Below are 23,112 nucleotides of genomic sequence, written 5' to 3' on the forward strand. Positions count from 1 at the left end.
ACATTTGTATTTAAATGTAGTTAAATGATAAAAGGGGAGTTTTTAGAGATTAAAAAAGAATTCACACTACTACAAAAAAAGATATTAGGAACCGATTTTTGGGGCTTTAGAAACCGGTTTTAAATCCAATACGTAGCAGTTTCTAAAGTGGGAACTGGTTTTATAACCAGTTCCTATACTAAACTTTGGAAACCCGTTTTTAATAAAAAAGAGGTTTCTAATCTTGACAATAAAAACCTGTTTTTATAATAAAAACCGGTTTCTATTCTCATATTTTTTTTTAAAGTTGTACAAAATAGCACCATATATCCTGAGTTCGGGTAAATAGATATTGTTTTTGGTTCTTCGTCTTCATTTAAATCAAGCTCCGCATCTCGAAATTCAGTGTGTAATCTTCATCTTCATTTAAATCATGCTCGTCATTCTCCAAATACAATGTGTAATCGTCATCTTCGAGTACAAAGATCTTGTTTTTGTTTTTGGTGAATTCTGCTTTCTAGTATATATATTAAATTATTAACCATAAAATCATTGCTGAATAAAAGCACAGTAAGTGAAAAAGAAAAATACATATGTTTAGTTCATAAGCAATTAATTCAAGTGCTACAATAGTCGCATTTTATTATGTATATTTGGAAAATAGCCATACCTTTTTGTTTGATGCATGGTAATTGACTCGAACATCTGCTGATTGTTGATTGCTGATTCTGTGAACAACAAAAAGTGTGGTTTAATACATATTAGTAACATATATATATAACCAAAGACAGAATATTATTAACACATATATTACTTCGAATGGAACTTGTAACGATTTGAGGTCAACTGATTGAATAAAACTTGCAAACACACACTTAATAGATATGGAGAGGTTATAGGGTGTGAGTTGCAGCAAGAATGATGAGAATTGTAAAGTGGAATAGATGATAAAATGAAGATTTTAAATCTCATAAATTTTTCATCATCTCCCACCCTCTAAAAAAAAAAAAATCAGATTTTACATTAAAGAAACCGGTGTAATGTAAAAAGAGGTTTTCTAAACCTTGGACCAGTTTTTTGGTAAAAAGAGGTTTATAAAGTCCACAATAGAGATCGGTTTTTTGGCAAAACCCGTTCCTAGTTTCCTTGTTTTTTAAACCGGTTCTCATTTACTTTAGAAACCTGTATTTTCATGTTTTTCTAAAACCGGTTCTTTTTGGGGGTTTATACTCTCATTTGTGTAGTAGTGTAAATGTACACTATGAACAACAATGTTAAATTACCCAATGTTAAACCACCCGTATAAACCAACACTTTCTTTTATACAAGATTAATATTCGTAAAATATGAATGGAAAAAAAATACAGGCTACATAAGTTAATAAAGTTCATGAAATACCCGCAAGTTAATAAGTTAGGACCTCTTAAAATAACCCTTCTAGAGGTGCTTCACTTGTCTCGTGCTTCCCTTATGTCGATGGGTTTTTTTATCACTACAAGAAGTTGAGAGAATGAATCATCGTTCAGTCAACACCAGTGCACTAATTATAAGACAAGACAGAAGATTTAAGGAAGATTGTAAACGGGTATATTTTGAGACTCAAAGTAAACTATATAATCATCAACTAAAATGATGATTAGACATACCGAATTGCAAAACATCCATTACTTTGTGATCTTTATTCATCTATTAACTAAGGGTCCTGTAGGAATTCATTACAAATCACAAAATGGAAACAAATATGTAGAGCTTCTAATCAACTACAATGAAATACAAGTGCCAATATTAAGCTACCTACTTTTTATTATATCTTTGAAATGAAAGTTTTGACAAATATACATACCAAGTCAATATATCTTTGAAATGAAATATGAGTACTTGTATTGTAAAAAAACTACAAAAAGAGAAAACAAACACAAATTATAATCCTCAAAATTACTATAGAAAAAGCTCAAGGTTAATAGCTTATGTTACCTTGGCTTTATCACCAAGCACCTACCGAACGACCACCAGGAATGAAGGTTTTAGATCAAGTTGTGATCAGTAATCAACTTTAAAAACCAATTTTAGAGGCTTTGACACACATCTCATAAATTCCCTCACTTTTAAGCGAATTGTTCGTCTAGACTCGCTGCTTGAAAAGTTCCATCTACTGGTCCCGATGGCACGATTCCTACAAGTCATGGTTGCTTTATAAATACAAACACATGAAGTAATAAACTATATGATTCATACAAGTCATGGTAACTTTCCATATGATAAAAGGTTTGTAACGCATATCGTAATTATAAACTATTGAAACATAGTTTAATGTATATAGTGAAACCATTTATTGCCGTAAACGATTTCTATAAACTATTGAAACATAGTTTAATGTATATAGTGAAACCATTTATTGCCGTAAACGATTTACGACCGCAATGTGTGCAATATCTCTAGTAACCAAATAATGTTTAAGGTATAGATTCAAATGAGATGCGAAAGCTGAGTCAGAGCATTACATACCTTTATCAGCTACGCAATCGTTAAAGTCTTGTTGATTGCTTTGCCCAATGTACATATTCTCAAACAACATTTTTTAAAATGAGATGGAACTAATTAGAGTAAGTGATTATACCTCAGTGCCACTTCTTCCTTTGAATACTTGTTCTATATCGATACCCACAATATGCATTCTATTGATATACTTCTTTCATAGTCTGTAAAAAAAAAAAAAACCTTACATTTTACCATATCGAGAACCCAGGTTGGGATTGAAACGGGATTATCCACAAGAGATTACACAATATTTATATCAAAATAATCACAACAAATACATAATTTCAAATAAACAAATCTAGGTTATACAAAATTGTAACACTAAACAGGGATTACCTCAAGATTTAAACCAAAAATCGGGCAATATTTATCGATCATATCATTCGAAATAGTTCGTGCATGTTGTAAATCGTAATACAATCTTTAGACATCCCCAAAACATCTTCATTGTTCGCATATCATAACCCTATTCGATTCGATTAGTATGTTACATATAAAAAATATTAAGCATTCAAAATCATATAATTATATTAAAATCATACCAAATAAGCGTAAATACCTAAATCAAAACGCGTAATTCGAATCGGATTGTGCTGATTTCATCTTATGATATTCAAAGTTTTGCGAGATGATGTAGAAAATAACGATCGTACGGAACCCTAATTTTTGAGTGTACTGATGAATAAAATAGCGATCGTAATTTTTGAGTGTACAAAAATTGCGCTACATTATGTGTGTAACATCTCTGTTCCTGGCGTCGTTCGTTTTTTTGTCAAGGGTATTAAAGGGATTTTACATTATGATTAGCTAATCACTTTTATTTGTTAGCTAATCTTGAGAATGGATGGCTAGGATCTCTTTTTTTTTCCGTTAATCCTATGGTCATAAAGGAGCACCAAATTTTAAGGAGGAGAGATATTGCTCCTCCTTTAATATATAAAAGAGATTTTCTTTATAATACTCTTTGTCATAATAATCGGCGTGGGGCTGAGCCGCCTAGCTTGACTAGGTTCCAAACTCCGGAAAAAAAAGAGGAATATAAAAAAAAAGAAAAAAAAACTCTTGTTTTGCAGCGTTGAAGAAGATTGTATCGGCGATAAAAGTTCAAAGCCCAAGTCTTGCTCAATCCTTAGGCAAGCAAGCCACGACGTAAAAAAAAAAGTTACGGGAAAGAAAACGCAGTCAAGCAACGCAACCAATCAGCGATATCAATCAATTCGATACAACAAATTACAGAGAAAATTGTGTTTTTATTTATTTATTGTTTTCTTTTCAGTCCGAGCTTTCGCGATTTCGCCGCTCGGACTGCGGGGGAGTGTTAGACGGATTAGGTTGGCCCAAGTCCGATTGTGGGCTTGGGTCCATTAGGGTTTTTAGGGTTTATGTGTGTCCTTGTATCCCTATATATATCGGGCTATAATAAAGTTATACCTACTGGTTTCATTCTTTAACAGAAAAAATTAAAAAAAAAAATATTTAAATTAAAAATAAAAATTGAGACACCATGAAAATGGTAAAATCAAATTTTCATGGGTTTTAAATATTGCCTGAAATTTAATTTAAGCTCTAAGAGTCTCTCAAGTCGCCAATAAATCGACGCTTGTTGTCGACTCAATAACTTTAATGTGACGGTTATTTAATTGTACAAACCTTTTATACACCTTAACGACGGCTCTAAGGGTTGTCGTTAGCATTTTCTTGATTATAATCATTGATTTAAATTATAATTATAATTATAATTATAATTATATTATATCAGTAACACTGTAACAGTATATATATATAATACATAACAAATCTAACTACTTAAATCAACTAAATTACAAAACAGTGGCCAATGATTCTGGTTTACGCCTCAACCGATTGCAGCATTTTAGTACCTTGTTGTGAACCCGATTTTTGATTTTCGAGATGTTGAAGGAAATCCATAACCATTGGATCAGTCCATGGGCATCCGACCGGAGCATTTTCGCCTGCAACCCACCCTAAATGACCTCCTTTAGGCGTCACTATTAACAAACAATTCGGGTTCTCCTAAAGAACAAGATAAAAAACAAAAATTTGTTTAATTCAAAACGATGCATATTATTCTTGTAAACAGAAAACTAACAGTGTTGTTTTACATACCTTGATATCTTCACGAGGTATCGCTCTATCTGGTGCAATTGGGTCATTTTTCGCCTGCCATCACACAAAACAAGGTACTTCTCAAAAATAAAATAAAATGAAAACCGACAAGGTTTTCTCTGTTTAGGCTATTTAGGGATGCGGAGTCTTTAGCCTATCCGGGCATCCAGTAACTGTTTCCGACCATTTTCCCTTGTCACACCAAAATATGTTTCTAGTGTAGTTTGAATCCGAGACCTCTAGGGAGGAACTCAGGGTCCTGACCAACCACCGAGTTCTGAACCTCAAACCTCTTCAGAGGAACTCAGGTCCCACCCACCCAGAGAGGTTTGAACCTGAGACCTCTTGGAAAGAACTCAGGATCTCAACCACCCAACGAGTTTTGAACCCGAGACCTCTTCGGAGGAACTCAGGGTCCCAACCACCCAGCTAGGTTTGAACCTGAGACTTCTTGGGAGGAACACAAGACCCCAACCACAACTATCCAGGGATGGTTCCTTAAACTCCATATCTTAAAACCGTAAAGACGTATATTACCAAAGACTAAAAACTTCTTTATAACAAAAGAACAGACGCAATGTTAGGAAATATTGCCTGTATGCAAAGCAAAGGCGTGCGAACATTTTTTATGTGATCAGCACTGCATGACTTCTGCAAGTACTCATCAACTGACTTAAAACCAAACGAAACTCGAGTTAGCCCTTCATCATAATCCCGAATAATTTGAGCATTAGCCGCCAATGGGATATTGTACTCGCCTCCAATGTCTTCAAAGAGCATAAGATGCCTAAAAAAGGTAATTTTGAAATCTCAAATCAACAAAAAGAATAAAAAATAAAGAAAAAAAACCAAGTTAATAAGCATTCAAGAAACAACTAATAAGTGTTACTTCTTTAATATGCCACTCAAGGCCTTAGCAAGAGATCTGCTATAAATTTTGTTAAATCCCGAGCTTAAATCCTCATCTGACATAACCAAATTGAAAGGATTACACATGGAAACCCCACCAGAAAAATGGCGCGCACCATCCTCCTACAAGAACACACAAAAAACACAATTTTGTCATACGATCACACTGTTGTAAAAGCAGGCCGAGTCTGCTGTTGTAAAAGCAGGCCGAGTCTGCCGACGCGTCAGTTTAGGGACTAGCCCGTCCCGACTCCCCCAAAACGCCTTAAAAGTCAGTCAACACTACAAAGCCAAGTCAAAGTCGGGTTGAATCAGTCGAGTCGGGCCGAGTCACGTCTGAGTCGGTCAAAGTCAAAGTTAGGTAAAAAATATGTATATTTTTCATATTCAGATTTTGTGCCATATATCTATGTATATATTTATGTGCAATATGCATATGTTTAATTTATTTATTATCAAAAGTCAACGCCTGGCATAATGCGCAATTCACCCGGTACTAGGTCTCGAGCTTGGGAGCTTGATTACCCGAGGTTTACCCTTTATGGGGAGCCAATGTGCTTGTTCATAGGGGTTTCCGCGCTAATCCAGAAAAAAGTCAACGTTGGTCAATGCCAGACTCATCCCCGGCTCGACTGACTCGTCCCGATTCGCGACTTGTACAACCTTGCATACAATATCGTCTCGGGAAAAAAAAATAAAAAAAATTAACCTTTCCTAAATATTGAACAAGAAGGTTAGCTCCCATAGACCAACCAGCACCATATAAATTGGCTTTTGGATATCTGGTAACAACATGATTCACTACTTCATCAAGATCACCTAAAAATGAACCCGAATACATCTGCAAATATGATCATAAACCACAATTAGCTACTTCTAATTCTAATTCAGAATGATTATATAAAGTTAAAGATCATAATCATAATTTGAATTATTAGGAACCTGTGGTGTAGTAACAGGGCTATCAGCACAACCACGGCTATTGAATACCACCACACGCCACCCTTTATTTCTCGCCCTCACTAACATGTGTCTTACGTACGAATCATCACTACCTCCCGATAAACCAGGCTACAAAATTAATACTCTATCATTATAACACTATTAACAAGGTTAAGCTTCTAATAATAGCATTATATTTTACCGGTTTTATCAAGTTACTAACTGCGAAAAATGGCATAAAAATAGCAACTTTGTTGCAACTTGTTACCAACGAGTAAAACAAACTCACGCTTCGCTGCGGGTTGGTTTCGGTCAGCTAATTGAACATTTAAAAAATAATGGAATGAAAACGGAAGTAAAAAAAGTTGTAAAGAAAAGCAAAAAAATTCCAAAAAGTCAAATTACCCCCGAAATTGAGGGTAATTACGGAATTGCCATTGTGAACAGTGTCAGCTCATGAGGCTTAGTGTACAGTAGTAATAACAACCATAGCAACATACATTACTCGGCTATATGGTAAACGAATAAGGGTTTTCTGTGTTCGGGTTTACTCGTACTACAACATTTATTGTTCACAATCAAAAACATACATTTTGATCCTCAATTAATGCCTAGTTGCCTAATTTAGTTAATAAGGGAGGTTGTAAATATATCATCAATTTTCTTTTTTGTGGTACATCACTAAATGTGCATTAGAACGTTGTAAAGTACAAAACCTTAATGCACTTTGATGTTGAATAGCTACAAAATATAGATGTAAGATCAATTTTAATAAAACTCATTTTTATAGTTGTACTAATCACTATTAACTTCTATAAGTTTTAATATTGATATATAAATAGTTAATTATAGTATTAATTTAGTGATGGCGATACTCGTAACAAAATTACTAATTACTAAACTATAATTGGTAAAGTTAAATACAATAAATTCAAACAGTAAAACAGTTGATATAAATTAAAAGTGTACTAACAAGCAAAAGTAGGATAGGGGTATTTTCCGGCAACTTTTGGGCATCGCCGGAGACCCAATCAAGGGTAACGGTTCCGTCATCTTTTGTCCTCAAACACTCACGTTTGTAAATTACATCAGGTACGTTTCTAAAAAACGCGGCAAATATAGTCTCCACGTGGCAGTTCGACCCGAAGATCGGATAATGATTGTACGGACGGTCCAAGTGAGTTTTGATAACTGGACAGAACAGATGACGGCCACCACCTAACACTTCCAACGACGGGTGATGATCGGCCGACGTTGATTGTCCGGCGACTGGGGTGGCCATTGTAGGACGACGCAGTCTGCTGATTCGTGATTGTGATGACGTAAGCGTTGGTGGATTGGTGAGTAATGGGTGGGTGAAATGAGGGGATGTTGTCGTCATTGTTTGATGAATTTTATTTTATTATATTATTATTATTATTATGTGGTTTTTAAATTAAGGATTGGTGATCTGTGTTTGTTTTAATACTCACTAGACTAGACTAGATTGTTAGTGGTACTTTTGAAAAATATCGTGTAACATGAGTATGAAATATGATGTAATGTTTTTAGTGTGTGAAAATAAAGTTTTGTTTTATGTGTTAGGTGGTCCTTCTAAGCGTGTTTGTTGTGAAATGTAAAAAATTAATCAACAGAAAAAATCTAGCGAAAACCACAACCAAATACTCAATAATAATCTAAATGGCGTATTTTGACCACTTATATCATTGGCTAATTTGAGTGGTGGTTACTGTTGAAACCGCACATAGCTTTTGAATCCAGGTCAGATCCATCACTTTCTTTTTTATTCTTCAATATACCCTTATATTCCTTAATTCTTTCCAAACATCACTGGAAACTTCTAGCGAATCGCCACCGCACCATCGTCGTCACCCCCACCGCACCATCATCGTTGCGTCGCCACCATCTTCCCTATCTCCACTGTCTCCACCATCTCCACCTTCGCTACCGTCGTCTATTCTAACCCAAATTAGTTCATCTTTACCATTTCAACCATCCACCGTCGCGCCGTTACCGTCCCCGTCGTCGTCGCCGTACTGTATTTTCCGTGATTTTCACTCTCGATCGACCAGGTAAATATCTGTTTTACTACTAATTAAAATTTAAATAATTAAGGGTTTCAGATATGCGGTATGAGCTGTGATAATTGTTGATGTTGTTTTTTTTGTTTATGTTTAAGTTGCCAAAATTGATGACGGTGTGTGGAAAGTATTAATGGAGGCCAACGATGGTTTTAGTTGCGGTTTGTCAACAAAACTATCTATATTTGACCTTCTTTAAAATATACAGGCATATTTGACTGGGTCAAAAAAATCAACTTAAACCTATGAAATGTTGAATGAGATTTAAAAAAGAACTGAAGATATAATTATTTTAAGCTAAAATTGTAAGGGATTAAATTGTCCCTATGTACATTAGCAGTTCAGATGCCCTTAATATTGGGTGACTTATTATGTAACATAATACTGCATTCTTATTCTTATAAGCATTATAGAACTCATTTATTGTTAATTGATGTTAATATTGATATCCTAAAATGTTGAACACTTTCGTGTTGTATTAAACATTAAGATGTTGACATATTCTTGATATCTTCTAATCTTAAGCTTTGGATAAGGCAATAATAGAGTACTGGAATATTATAATTTTTACCATACTTGAAACTTCTATATTCCATTTTTTTGTGGGTTAAGAATTTAAATTGTTATGTATTATCTTTAAGTAATTGTTGTTTTTACATAAACAATTATGGAATTTTTGATTTCTTTATACGTAATTAGAACTTATAAGATACTCCGTATTATACATGTATGGTACGTAATATGAGGCTAGGGGCCATATGTTTATTAAAGTTATGAACACGTATCATTACGGGTTGTATGTTTCACTATGTTTCTACTTTTTCTTATTTTGAATTTTTTTATAAGATATATATATATATATATATATATATATATATATATATATATATATATGGGCAGAATCAATGGGAAAGTAACCAATGGGGGGAAGCGGGGGGAAGCAAATTTTTTTTTTTTCGTTTTTTTTTTAAATTTTTTTTTTCCCGGCATCAAGATCACACGAAAATATGAACATTTAGAAGAGACACTTCGTGATGAATGTTATTATTTAGGCGGAAAAACGATCGACAAAAATAACATTTAAGATAATATTGTTCGTGAAGAATATGAACGTTTTTTTCTTCATGTTTTGTGAAGTAAAATTTAGCCCGATTTAGAGTTTAGGGTTTAGGGTTTGGTGTTTTGGGTTTATTCCATAAACTCAAAACCCTAAACCCTAAACCCTAAACTCTAAACCGTTCGTGTTAAAAACTCAATCTAAATCCTAAATCTAAACCCTAAATCTAAACCCTAAACCCTAAATTTCTAAACCCTAATATCTAAACCCTAATATCTAAACCCCAATAGCTAAAACATCAAAATACGCTCGAAAAACACGATAATTGTCATATATTACTTCTTCGAGCGTTTTTCCGCCAAAATAAAAACATTTATCACAAAGTGTCTCTACTAAATGTTCATATTTTCATCTCATCTATAATGTTCGTGAACAAAGTTTTTTCAAAAAATAAAAAAAAAAAAGTTTTTGCTTCCCCCCGCTTCCCCCCGAATGGTTACTTCCCTCTTGATCCTACCACTATATATATATATATATATATATATATATATATATATATATATAACACCCCAGCTTAACATGACCACAATATTGTCCGCTTTGGCCGTAGGCGCACGGCTTTTTCTTGGCGACCACACATGAGAAGCAATTTCCCAGAAGGTCACCCATCCTGGTAGTGCTCTCGCCCGAGCACGCTTAAATTCAGCGTACTCACACATCTGCTCTGCCTGTGGTCCCAAAACGCGTTGTGTCATTTAAGCGTGAGTATTACCTTATAATCCCATGATCACTCATGTCCATGGGCGATGTGGGATTTGCCTAGGGTGTTACATTCACCCCCCTTAGGGACTCATCGTCCTCGATGAAGTTTGCCCCACCACCCCCAACGGCACATGAGTGGCTCTGATACCATTCTGTAACACCTCAGCTTAACATGACCACAATATTGTCCGCTTTGCCCGTAAGCGCACGACTTTTTCTTGACGACCACACACGAGAAGCACTTTCCCAGGAGGTCACCCATCCTCGTAGTGCTCTCGCCCGAGCACGCTTAACTGCAGCGTACTCACACATCTGCTCTGCCTGTGGTCCCAAAACGCGTTGTGTCATTTAAGCGTGAGTATTACCTTATAATCCCATGATCACTCATGTCCATGAGCGATGTGGGATTTGCCTAGGGTGTTACAATATATATATATATATATATATATATATATATATATATATATATATATATATATATATATATATATATATATATATGTTGTATGATTTGTTTTTCAGAATGGTTGGTGCATCTGTTAATTGTTTTAAGGTTTCTTTATCGGATGAATGTTAAAAGAATACTTTTTATCTTTAAAAAGTGTTTTTTATACATAAACGTTGGTGTATTGATCTTTTTTCTTTTTGGTGATTCAGTTAGTTATATATACTTATTTTGTTTGTTCAAAGTAGGCTGAGCTTCGCAGATAGACCGTCCAATTAACCAGCTATTCATGGACATGGTAATTTGGTATATGATTATAGTTTCTTAGTTATATAACTTTTTATTAGTATTTTGTTTCATCGTGTCGTGTTGTTATATGGCTTCTAAAAAAATAAAAAAAATAAAATAAGTAATTTTAACGTAGTTCTTATTGCATACTTTTGTGCCTTAAGGGGTGATAATCAGAAATTCAGAAGAGAGGTGAACTAATTATAAGTGTTTAGTATATTTAGTTATACCAATCAGCTATACTATGACATATTTTGATGTCTTTGGCTTTGACTTTGAGTTTGCGGAGGCCAGAAGCTATTAAAGTTGATGCTCAAGACATCACTGGCGAAAAGTTTTCAGTTAGCTTGGCGCATCTTTTTGCACGTGTTTTCCAACATGAATTTGATCATTTAGAGGTCAGTTAATCGTTGTCCAGTAACAAGTATATTTACTTTTGACTTTTTCAATTTTTTATGCATTACATGTATACTTACTGAAAATAGCTATAACACACTTGAATAAATTTACAAGGAATACTCCTTCTTGACAGAATGACTGCAGAAGTTCTCGATAGTACCCGTACAGAATTACATGTGAGTTATTATGACTGTTAGAAATCCAAATGCTTAACGTCCATTTTATATAATATATTATGTTTTTTTTATGTATATATGTTAATTTATTTAATCATTTAAATTTTTTATATTTGCGTTCGGCTTGCACTTTATCTCGAGAATGATCAGGAAATGGAAGTAGCACATTCTGACGCAGTAGCTGCTGGTGAAACTGAGGTTAGTTATAAACTTATAATCGTGTAAATCTGATCTTTTACTGGCAGTTTTCATATAAATGATGATTTGTTTTTTTACTTAAAACTCGCTAAAATTTTGAATCTGTGCAGTAGTATATGAGTTTAATGTATTCTTAATATTTGTTCAGAATACACTTTTCATTTGGTTTTGAGGCTGCGGGGAAGAAAAAGTGGTAATGTTACACCTTATTTGGGGAATTTGGCCAGAAAATACGTTCACCATAAGAAAATTTACCGCATGTAGGTGCTCTAAATCTTCATATTTTTTAATGATAATCCAAATGTTGTGTATATATCATATTTGTCTTCTATTTTGTTACGTCTTATGCTCGCCTAAATCCAGGGGCTGTAAACTGCAAGAAGTGTCACACCACCCAAGTAATATTTCTCTCCACATCATCATCATCATCACAACAACTCTTAGGTGTTTTATCATCTTCTAATTTTAGCAATTATAATGTTCGTTCTTTGTTCATTTGAAAAATTAAGCTCTTGCTTGGAATGCAAAAATTACACTATATCTGTGTTTTATTCTATATTTTAGTGTTGTCAAATCATTAAGGACCATTTGCAATATAGGCAAGCATTTGCTCAGGTACGTGTAAAGAGCTACCTGCATAGGGATTGCTCAAATATTCACTTGGAACGCTCTGAGGCCAGTCAAAAATCTCTTTACGTTTAATTTAATTTATTAGTATCTATAAAAGTTATATAGTTTTCATCTTTATGTATATTGTTGGTGTTATATTTGGTGATTATCCGTTTTTATTTTTGCGGGTTGAAGTCTTAAGATATTCAGTTCACATGATCAGTATTACTTTATTGTATGTCGAATTTGTCACAAGTAAAAATTTTTAGTTTTACATTTGTTATTGTAATCATCTTAAAAAAAATCTATACATTTCATAATGATACCGCAACCCGCATGCGCATTCCATCCGTATGCGGGCACTCGCTAGCATGCATATGCGTGTACCTTGTATGCGGTATGCGGTGATGTATCCAATGCCTTGGTTCCCGGTACGACAGTTACTTGGTCATCAAGTCAATATCTTTTCCATAATTATATCCTTGATTCGGGGAAGTTAGTTATGGACGAGATTATCATTATCTTGGATGGTTCTAGAATTAGGGTTTGCCTATATATACAAACTCTAATTATCATTCTAGGGATAACCAACATTATGTAACCACCACCTACTACACATCCTACGTAGCAAGCTATCATCGTTCATCTTCTCAAGGTTAACATGTTAGATTCTTATTAGCTAGCACCTACAACCTTGTTAGGGGCCTTCTGATCAACGATCGTTATCAAAGGTGGACTTAATCACTCGGCCACCTCGCCGACATCATCATGTCGGCCAGGGTTATTCACGGTAGCCGTACAGGAGAGCCTTGTTCTAAGATCCTTAAACCCCCCATTTTTTACGTATTGAACAGGCATATTGACACTATGGAAAATATATGACTGATCAAGTGGTGCTTTCATTGAGAGTCGAACTAATTCAAGACATATTTAATTGTTTTTTCTTTTAGAAAGTTTTGAATTATAAGGCTCATTATTAACAAAATTTCTGAATTTTTTGTCTCTTTAACAGTATCATGACTTCCGGGGACTCATCGGAACGTACTCAAACAGACAATCAAAACACGCCTTCTGGTAATCAGCAGACGCAAGCTATGACTACGGGGGCGGGATATATGCCTTACCCTCCACCAGTGTCCCGCGAGCCTTTCCAAAGGTACAAGCCGATATATCCGGACGGAATTACACCGCCAAGGGCAAACTCACCAGTCACAACCACGCGGCTGGATTTTTCCTCGGTGGACCCAAGGGTCATCTTGGTGGGCACTAGCGGTGAAACAATAGGTCCACATGTGGTATGCTGCGGCCAGGTACCTATTTACAGTACCACGGTTTCAATCCCTCTGCTTGCGCAGGGTGTTCAGCAAAATTCGCCGTTTACACCATTGCAACCTAGGCAACCGCCGCGTCCAGTATCGCAGTTTCTGACCCCTATGGATGCGCAGACATTACTTAATAGTTGGGGGTTTGGTGTCATTCCAGGCGCAAACTCTCATTGGACGCCTATAACTGCTCAACAGCAAAGCACTGCGCATACAGTTGGGCTCTTAACAGCATACCCTCATGTTTCGCAGATGTCTGCACCACAGGTTTCGGTCCCTTTGCAACCACTTGTATACTCTGCGCCGTCAGGTCTTCCCTCTTTTCCGACGCAACAGCCTTGGTTATATCCGCAGATGTCGGTGCAACCTTGGCAAAATATACAGGGAGAGGCAAATCTTGCAGGTCAATTTATGCAGGCTGCACCTCCTGAAATGGTTCACTTGTTTTCACAGCCTGACTTTGTTCAGGATATGATGAAATGTTTCTTCGTAGGGCTAAAAGGAGATCCTATCAAACCACCTTTTGAGCTGCCAACCACTTTTGATAAGTTTCCTCCGCATATAACTGCATATCCGTTTCCATCAGCGCCAAAGATACCTCACACGTTAGGTACTTACAATGGCTTAACTGATCCAGATAATTTCCTGCAGCGTTTCGAGGGCGCAATGCGAACCCAAGGTTGGGTGGATCCGGTTGCGTGTCAGATATTTCCCATGACGTTGCAGGGCATTGCTCGCGAATGGTTTAATAAACTCCCGGCGGGTAGCATATCCGGGTTCATGGATCTGCAGACGAAGTTTTTGCTGCAGTATCAAAATCAAAGGCCGCGCAAACGCACCCACATTGAATGTCACGATATTGTGCAGAAACCCAAGGAATCTTTGGGTGAATTTCTCACAAGGTATACTAATGAGTGCCTGCGCATACCAGATCTTAAGCCAGAGCAACAAATTTCTGGGCTGATACATGGTATAAGTACAGAGCGTCATCCAACGCTGGTAAGGCATCTACGCCATACAGTCCCAACAACTTTTGCTGAAGCGCTTAATGAATGCCATGACTATATGCGGAGTGGCATAATGATATTCCAACGGCTAGCTCACGCAACGAAAGGATAGACGATGATGATCGTTCGCTCGATCAAAATCGCGGTAACAGCTCTCGCGGAAGATACCCTAGTGGTGGTCCTATAAGAAATGATAAAGGGCGAACAAGTGGTGGTTTTCGAAACAATAATCAGCGCGGTATTAATAATCAGAACTATGCGCTGCTCAAAAGCTTGTCTAAAACACCAAAAGAAATTTTAGCAACTGAACCAGTATGCGCAACCTTTGCGGTTCCAACTCCGCTGACAGAATTTGGCAAGTGGGATAAAACAAAATACTGCGAGTTCCATGACGATCACGGACATGACACCAATCGGTGTAAAAATTTAACGGAGCGAGTGCTGGAAGTGCTACGCGCAGGAAAATTGAATCATCTCAAGCCGCTAAAGAAAGATAAGGGAAAGGCCGCGGAAGAAAGTTCAAAAGCCAAAACGTTCGCATGGCAAAAAACAAATAAAGATAAAAGCGCCGATGTAACCATCAATATGGTTGACGCAGACAAAGTTGGCCAGCGAAGGAAATACAACGACTACCAGGATTGGGAGCTCATTCCAATTTCATTCCCTCCCGTAATGTCGATTGACACAGTTAACGAGCCCATTATCATCAAGTGTCGCATTCCTAATTGCGGAATACAGATCAAACGCATGCATGTTGACACCGGGAGTGGCGTCGACATTATGTATGAGCATTTCTATCGTTTCCTTCCTGCAGAAGTTAAAGCACAGTTACACCAGCCCCATATTACGCTATCAGGGTTCTCTGGAGAAAGTTCATGGCCGCTAGGCCGGATAGAGCTAGTAATAGAGCTTACGGACGATAAAGATCCGCAGTTGGTCAGACACGAGTTAGTTGACTTTTATGTGGTTCGTTCGACTTCGCGTTACAATGCGCTACTAGGGAGAAATTTCATACGACGTTTTAATATTATACCATCGGTAGTGCATGGCTTGATTAAGTTTCCTACAATGGGAGGAATTGCCACGATTGCGTCACATCAAACAACCGAGTTATGTGGTTCAGTTGTGCCTGTAAACATTCCCAGCATGGGAGAACAACTTGCAAGCAGTACGGTCATAGCTAACCGTTTGCATCCGAATAAGCGTATCAAACTCGGCGCAGGCTTGTCGGCCGAAACTAAGGCCAAGTTACATGGAATATTATCCGCAAACGCAGATGTTTTCGCATGGCAAGAGTCAGACATGACTGGGGTTCCGCGTGATATTGCAGAACATAAGTTGAATGTTAATCCATCACTCACACCCGTCAGACAAAAGAAGCGGCATATGGCTCTTGAGCGCAGTGATTGGTTATGCGCAGAAGTAGATAACCTTGTTAAAGCAAACATTCTGCGAGAAGTACGGTATCAGACATGGGTTGCTAATCCTGTGTTGGTGAAAAAGGCTGACGGCAATTGGCGGATGTGTGTCGATTTTAAAGACATTAATAAAGCGTGCCCCAAAGACAACTACCCTCTCCCGGAGATAGACTGGAAGGTAGAATCATTATCAGGTTTTCGGTACAAGTGTTTTCTGGATGCATACAAGGGTTATCACTAAATCTTAATGGCTACGGAAGATGAGGACAAAACTGCTTTTCATACACCGCAGGGAATTTATTGTTATACGAAGATGCCTTTCGGATTGAAGAACGCAGGCGCGACCTATCAGCGCGTAATTGACGCAGCCTTCAAGCACCAAATTGGTAGAAATCTTGAAGCATACGTCGATGACTTGGTAATTAAAAGTAACACCGAAGAAGAGATGCTCGCAGACATCCTAGAAACATTTGCGTCCCTGCACAGGATCAACATGAAGCTTAACCCTCTCAAATGCAGTTTTGGGGAAAAGGAAGACAAGTTTCTGGGTCATGTGGTGACGGCGCGGGGAATAAAAGCTAATCCCGAAAAGATTAAGGCCACTGATAGTTTACCATCTCCAAGAACAAAGAAAGATGTGCAGAGTCTAACCAGAAAACTCGCGGCGATCACGCGTTTTCTGTCGAAAGTCGCAGAGAGGCAGATGCCATTCTTCAATACTTTGAAGAATTGTTTAAAGAAAAAAGATTTCGCATGGACTCAGGAAGCAGAATCAGCTTTTCAGGAGATGAAGAAGGTGCTCGCTGAGTTACCAACACTCACCGCGCCAGTATCAGGAGAAACGCTTACGCTGTACCTTGCGGCATCGAAAGAAGCTATCAGCTCGGTTCTTATCGCAAATCGCGGAAAGGTAATCAATTCTTTTTTACTTATATGAATTATTTATTTCGTGGACAAGTAACATTGAGGTTTTCTCAGACGCAAATGCCGGTACACTTCGTAAGCAAGACGCTGACAGCAAGCGAAGTAAACTATACATCAATAGAAAAGCTAGTATATGCGCTAGTCCACACGGCGCGGCGTTTGTGCCGGTACTTTCAAGCACATCCAATTGTGGTTCTAACTGACCAACCGATCAAGCAGGTTGGTAAAAACTTAATTTGCGGCAATGTCCGGGGCTACCGCATTGACTAACGCAATTATTTTGCTTTCAGGTGTTATATAAGCCTGAGATTTCTGGCCGAATGGCTAAATGGGCAGTTGAGTTAGGAGAACACGAAATAGATTTTTCTAGGGTCAAATACTTGCGAAATACCAAGCAGAATTTCCTGCGGATGTTGAGGCGTCGGCTGAACAGCAGGATGCGCCTGCACCATCCTTGTCATCATGGGAGTTATATACCGATGGTGCTTGTAGCGCATCTGGCGCGGGTGCAGGTGTAATTTTATCTGGCCCAGATGGCGAAGAGCACACATATGCGTTGCGGTTCAATTTTGCTGTTACGAACAACGAAGAAGAATATGAGGCTTTGTTAGCAGGTATGCGTATTGCGCATAAATTAAATGTTAAAATTCTGCACGCTTATGTGGATTCAAAGCTAGTATGCAGTCAAGTCACCGGAGACTTTGAAGCGCATGACATAGCCATGCAGCAATATTTATCACTCGTTCATAACCTCGCTGACCAGTTTGAGGCCTTTCAAATCTCCCACGTAATGCGGGGGCAAAATAAGAAGGCGGATGCGCTTAGCAAATTGGCTGCTTTGGCCTTTGATCATCTGGGGAAGAAAGTTCTTATAGAAGAATTACATGCGAAGTCTATTGTTATGATGCCTTTAGTGGCACCTGTTGAGGAATCTAGCTCGACGTGGATGACACCCATCATTGCTTTTCTGCGAGATGGCACCTCACCTGCAGAATCTGTTGATGCAAAGAAAGCCTGCACTAAGGCACCACTATACGCCCTTGAGGGTGAGGTCCTATATCGAAAAAATTATTTAGGGCCGCATTTAAGGTGCATCGGCCCAAAAGAGGCAGAGGAAGTTATACGCGAGGTGCATGAGGGTGCATGCGCTCTTCATTCGGGGCACAGGTCTATTGTGTCAAAAATTATGCGGCTAGGTTATTATTGGCCCACTATGTACGCAGATACCGCGCGCATAGTTAAACAATGCGAATCTTGCCAAATACATGTGATAATGCTAAAAACGAACATATATTTCATAGCATTATTCCTCAAGAAAGAAAAGCTTTTAGTTGCAATTGTCCTATTTACAAGTGATATTCGGTTAAATAATAAAAGGTGAAGACAAAAGATAGATTCGACGAATTGAAGACGCAAACGACCAAAAAGCTCAAAAGTACAAAATATAATCAAAAAAGTTCCAATTATTGATAAGAAACGTCTCAGAATTACAAGAGTACAAGATTCAAAACGCAAAGTACAAGATATTAAATTGTACGCAAGGACGTTCGAAAATCCGAAACTGGGACCAGAGTCAACTCTCAACGCTCGATGCAACGGACCGAAAGTTACAAATTAATTATGTATATAAATATAATATAATATATAATTAATTATATAAATTATATATTTATATTATATTTATATTATTAAAATCCGTCGGCAAAGAAGATCCAAAAAGGGATGAGCTGTAAAAGCAAACTCCGCGACTTGCGGAGTTTGAAGAACAAAAATACCGCGACTCGAGGAGCTGTCCTGGACAAAAATGCATATAAAAGCTCGAGCATTCTGAACGTTTTAAATATCCTTTTATCAATCTCTCTATCAACGTGTATATATATATTTATATTTTAATTTTAATTTTAATTTCTAATAATAAGGGTATGTTAGCGAATGTTGTAAATGTGTAAGTCGAAATTCTGTCCGTGTAACGCTACGCTATTTTTAATCATTGTAAGTTATGTTCAACCTTTTTACATTAATGTCCCGTAGCTAAATTATTATTATGCTTATTTAAGCCGAAGTAATCATGATGTTGGGCTAATTACTAAAATTGGGTAATTGGGCTTTGTACCATAATTGGGGTTTGGACAAAAGAACGACACTTGTGGAAATTAGACTATGGGCTATTAATGGGCTTTATATTTGTTTAACTAAATGATAGTTTGTTAATTTTAATATAAAGATTTACAATTGGACGTCCCTATAAATAACCATATACACTCGATCGGACACGATGGGCGGGGTATTTATATGTACGAATAATCGTTCATTTAACCGGACACGGGAATGGATTAATAGTCTATGGAATTATTAAAACAGGAGTGAAATTATGTACAAGGACACTTGGCATAATAGATAACAAAGTATTAAAACCTTGGGTTACACGCAGTCGATATCCTGGTGTAATTATTAAACAAAGTATTAAAACCTTGTTACAGTTTAAGTCCCCAATTAGTTGGAATATTTGACTTCGGGTATAAGGATAATTTGACGAGGATACTCGCACTTTATATTTATGACTGATGGACTGTTATGGACAAAAACCAGACGGACATATTAAATAATCCAAGACAAAGTACAATTAACCTATGGGCATAAAACTAAAATCAACACGTCAAACATCATGATTACGGAAGTTTAAATAAGCATAATTCCTTTATTTTATATTTAATTGCACTTTTAATTATCGCACTTTTATTTATTGTTATTGTATTTAATTGCACTTTTAATTATCGCACTTTTTAATTATTGCAAGTTTATTTTATCGCACTTTTATTTATCGCAATTTCATTATCGTTATTTACTTTACGCTTTAAATTAAGTATTTTATTTATTTTTAATATTTTACATTAGGTTTTAACTGCGACTAAAGTTTTAAAATCGACAAACCGGTCATTAAACGGTAAAAACCCCCTTTTTATAATAATAATATTACTTATATATATTTGTATTTTTATAAATTAAAACTAATATAGCGTTAAGCTTTGTTTAAAAGATTTCCCTGTGGAATGAACCGGACTTACTAAAAACTACACTGCTGTACGATTAGGTACACTGCCTATAAGTGTTGTAGCAAGGTTTAAGTATATCCATTCTATAAATAAATAAATATCTTGTGTAAAATTGTATCGTATTTAATAGTTTTTCCTAGTAAAATATATGCTATTTCATATACACCTTGCATAACATCAAGTATTTTTGGCGCCGCTGTCGGGGAACGCCGAAGCGAAACGCCACATAAGAAAAAAAAAAGAGAGATTTTTATTAAGTTTTATTTAGTTTTTGTAAAAATACATTTTTAAATATTAAAAAATTTAAAAATTTAAAAACCGAAAAAGAAAAAAAAAATATATATATAAATCTATTTTTAAGATTTTTATTTATAAAATTATAAAGTATTTCTATTTTTTTTTATTTTAGTTTTTAAAATATAAGTTTTTATTTATTATATTTTATATAATTATTAAAAACAGAAAAATATATAAAATATAATTTAAAAAAAAACTACAGAACCTGTAGAACGAAACTTGTGCATTTAAAATTTTAACCTTTGCGACTCGCGAGGTTTTCTGGTACGTGGCACCGCAACTCGCGGAGCCACCCTGACACGCGTGTCCAGAACCCTAATCTTGCATTGATTACGGGGTATAATTTATTATAATTAAATTAAAACCCTAATTAGGTTTTTAATTTTTAATTAGTTAATTTAGTTTTATTAATTAATTTATGTATTTAGTTTAATTAGTTTTATTAAATTATAAAATTAATAGTTTTATAAAATAAATAATATAAAAATAATATTTTTATAAAAATTGTAATTTTTACAACTTTTAGTGTATTTTTATATTTTGTCCCCTTTTTATTTATTTAATTGTAATATTTGTATTTTTCGCTCGTAATTAGTTTTAAGTCATAGTTTTTGCCATAGTTATTTTTATTTCTAGATTTTTAGGCTTTGCCGTAAAATCCCTTAAGTGCTTTTTCTTTAAACTAAGATTTAAGTGCTTTAGAATTTTGCGACGCCTTTTTAAGTTTTGGTACCTTTTTAAGTTATTGCCATTTAGGATATAGTTTTACTTGTAAGCTTTAATATTTTTAGACGCAATTTTAATTTTTAAGTTTTTAGTTCCTTTTTAAGTTTCGACGCGCTGCTTTCTTATTTTTATTTTTTTGACGCCTTTTACCTATGTATCAATTATCACTCCAATTAGTAATCTCAATTTGCAATTTTAATTTTAAGTTAGTGATAGTAATAAGGTTGGGTTAGTCGAGTGTTTTAAAGTTTTATAAGTCACTCTTTTTCTTTCTTATTTTTCGACACTTTTCAATCCTTTTCTTTTTCGACCTTTTTCGACGCGCTCTCTTTCTTTCTTATTTCTCGCCATTCTAGTTTTTAGGAGTTAGAATTTTCTCTATTTCTTATCTAAATTTCTTTAAATTACGAAAATTTATTTTAAGTGGTTAAATTAATAGACATCAAAATTTTCTGGTTCGTAGTAATAGTTGGATTTGTACGTGGACCGGGTTATTGGAGCCAAACAGTACTCAATTATATTGAGACCAAACGAATCCTGCCCCTCTGCTGCATCTGTTGGCTATTCGAAACGTGGGCAAAATCAGAAAAGTCTATTAATTGGATAACTTATATAATTTTTCTTTCTTTTTAAAAACTAATAGGATATTCAGTGAATGCACCGAGCAAGACGTTCACCACCTTTTGTACGTTCACCACCTGTAACTCGATCAAGACATCTAGCTAATATTGTCGTCATTGATTTTTCTTTAGAATCGTCATCCAGTCGACCAAGTACTCCAATTCAAATTTTCGATAATCCATTTTTTGAACCCAACCTCACAATTGAGAATCCGGAGAATATTCAGGGACGATTCATAGATCCTGAACCATTAATTTTTCCTCCGGAACCACCAATCATTCAAACAGAGATTATTGAGGAACGAACCATTAAATCAGAATCCTCTAGTGATTCAGATTCAACAAATTCAATTATGGAGAATCTGGAACCTTTAAGTATGGAAGACCGAATGAGAGCTAAACACACTGGCCAAGGTCACGCAATTACTCATCCAGACATTAATGTGCCAGATTATGAAATCAAAGGACAAATCCTACACATGATGACTAATCAATGACAATTTAGTGGTGCGCCGAAGGAAGATCCAAACGAACATCTTCTTACCTTTAATAGGATCTGCACTTTATTTAAAATCCGAGAAGTTGAGGATGAACAGATATATCTCATGTTATTTCCCTGGACTTTAAAGGGAGAAGCCAAAGATTGGTTGGAATCGTTACCTGAAGGGGCGATTGATACATGGGACGTTTTAGTTGAAAAATTTCTTAAACAATTCTTTCCGGCATCTAAAGCCGTAAGACTTCAAGGAGAAATTGTTACGTTCACACAGAAACCGAATGAAACTCTATATGAGGCGTGCACAAGATTTGGAAAGTTATTAAGAGGATGTCCGCAACATGGTTTAGACACCTGTCAAATAGTACAAATATTCTACCAAGGATGCGACATCACTACAAGAAAAGACATCGATATAGCAGCTGGTGGTTCTATTATGAAGAAAACCGAAACTGATGCTTACAAAATTATTGATAACACTGCTTCCCACTCACATGAGTGGCACCAAGAAAAAGATATCGTTAGATCATCTAAAGCAGCTAGAGCCGATTCTAGCCATGACTTAGATTCCATTTCTGCAAAGATAGATGCTGTCGAGAGACGAATGGAAAAGATGACTAAGGATATACACTCAATACGAATTAGTTATGAGCAGTGTGGAGGACCACATTTGACAAAAGATTGTCTCAGTATTGAGCTAACAATGGAACAAAGAGAGAATGTTTCATATCTAAACCAA

At 36.0% G+C, this 23,112-nt stretch overlaps 1 protein-coding gene across 1 annotated transcript; it reads right to left on the bottom strand.

The window, feature by feature from the left end:
- Positions 1–4,248: 4,248 nt before the first annotated feature.
- Positions 4,249–7,974, bottom strand: LOC139857002 (embryogenesis-associated protein EMB8-like). Its single transcript, XM_071845713.1, has 7 exons — positions 7,469–7,974; positions 6,496–6,624; positions 6,263–6,394; positions 5,534–5,676; positions 5,239–5,431; positions 4,645–4,698; positions 4,249–4,551 (listed from the first exon to the last, which is right to left on the bottom strand). The coding sequence occupies exons 1-7, from the start codon at positions 7,874–7,876 to the stop codon at positions 4,366–4,368; spliced, it is 1,245 nt and encodes a 414-aa protein (XP_071701814.1). The 5' UTR covers positions 7,877–7,974; the 3' UTR covers positions 4,249–4,365.
- Positions 7,975–23,112: the final 15,138 nt, after the last annotated feature.

The sequence above is a fragment of the Rutidosis leptorrhynchoides genome, chromosome 7, assembly GCF_046630445.1.
Source record: "Rutidosis leptorrhynchoides isolate AG116_Rl617_1_P2 chromosome 7, CSIRO_AGI_Rlap_v1, whole genome shotgun sequence".
Taxonomy (NCBI): domain Eukaryota; kingdom Viridiplantae; phylum Streptophyta; class Magnoliopsida; order Asterales; family Asteraceae; genus Rutidosis; species Rutidosis leptorrhynchoides.

Excerpts from the sequence above, each read along its gene's own strand:
- LOC139857002 (XM_071845713.1), bottom strand. The coding sequence starts at position 7,876 with ATGACGACAACATCCCCTCATTTCACCCACCCATTACTCACCAATCCA. Across the intron at positions 6,625-7,468 it reads CCCCTATCCTACTTTTGCTT|CCTGGTTTATCGGGAGGTAG; the intron begins GTTAGTACACTT and ends TTAATTTTGTAG. Across the intron at positions 4,699-5,238 it reads CGCCTTTGCTTTGCATACAG|GCGAAAAATGACCCAATTGC; the intron begins GCAATATTTCCT and ends GTGTGATGGCAG.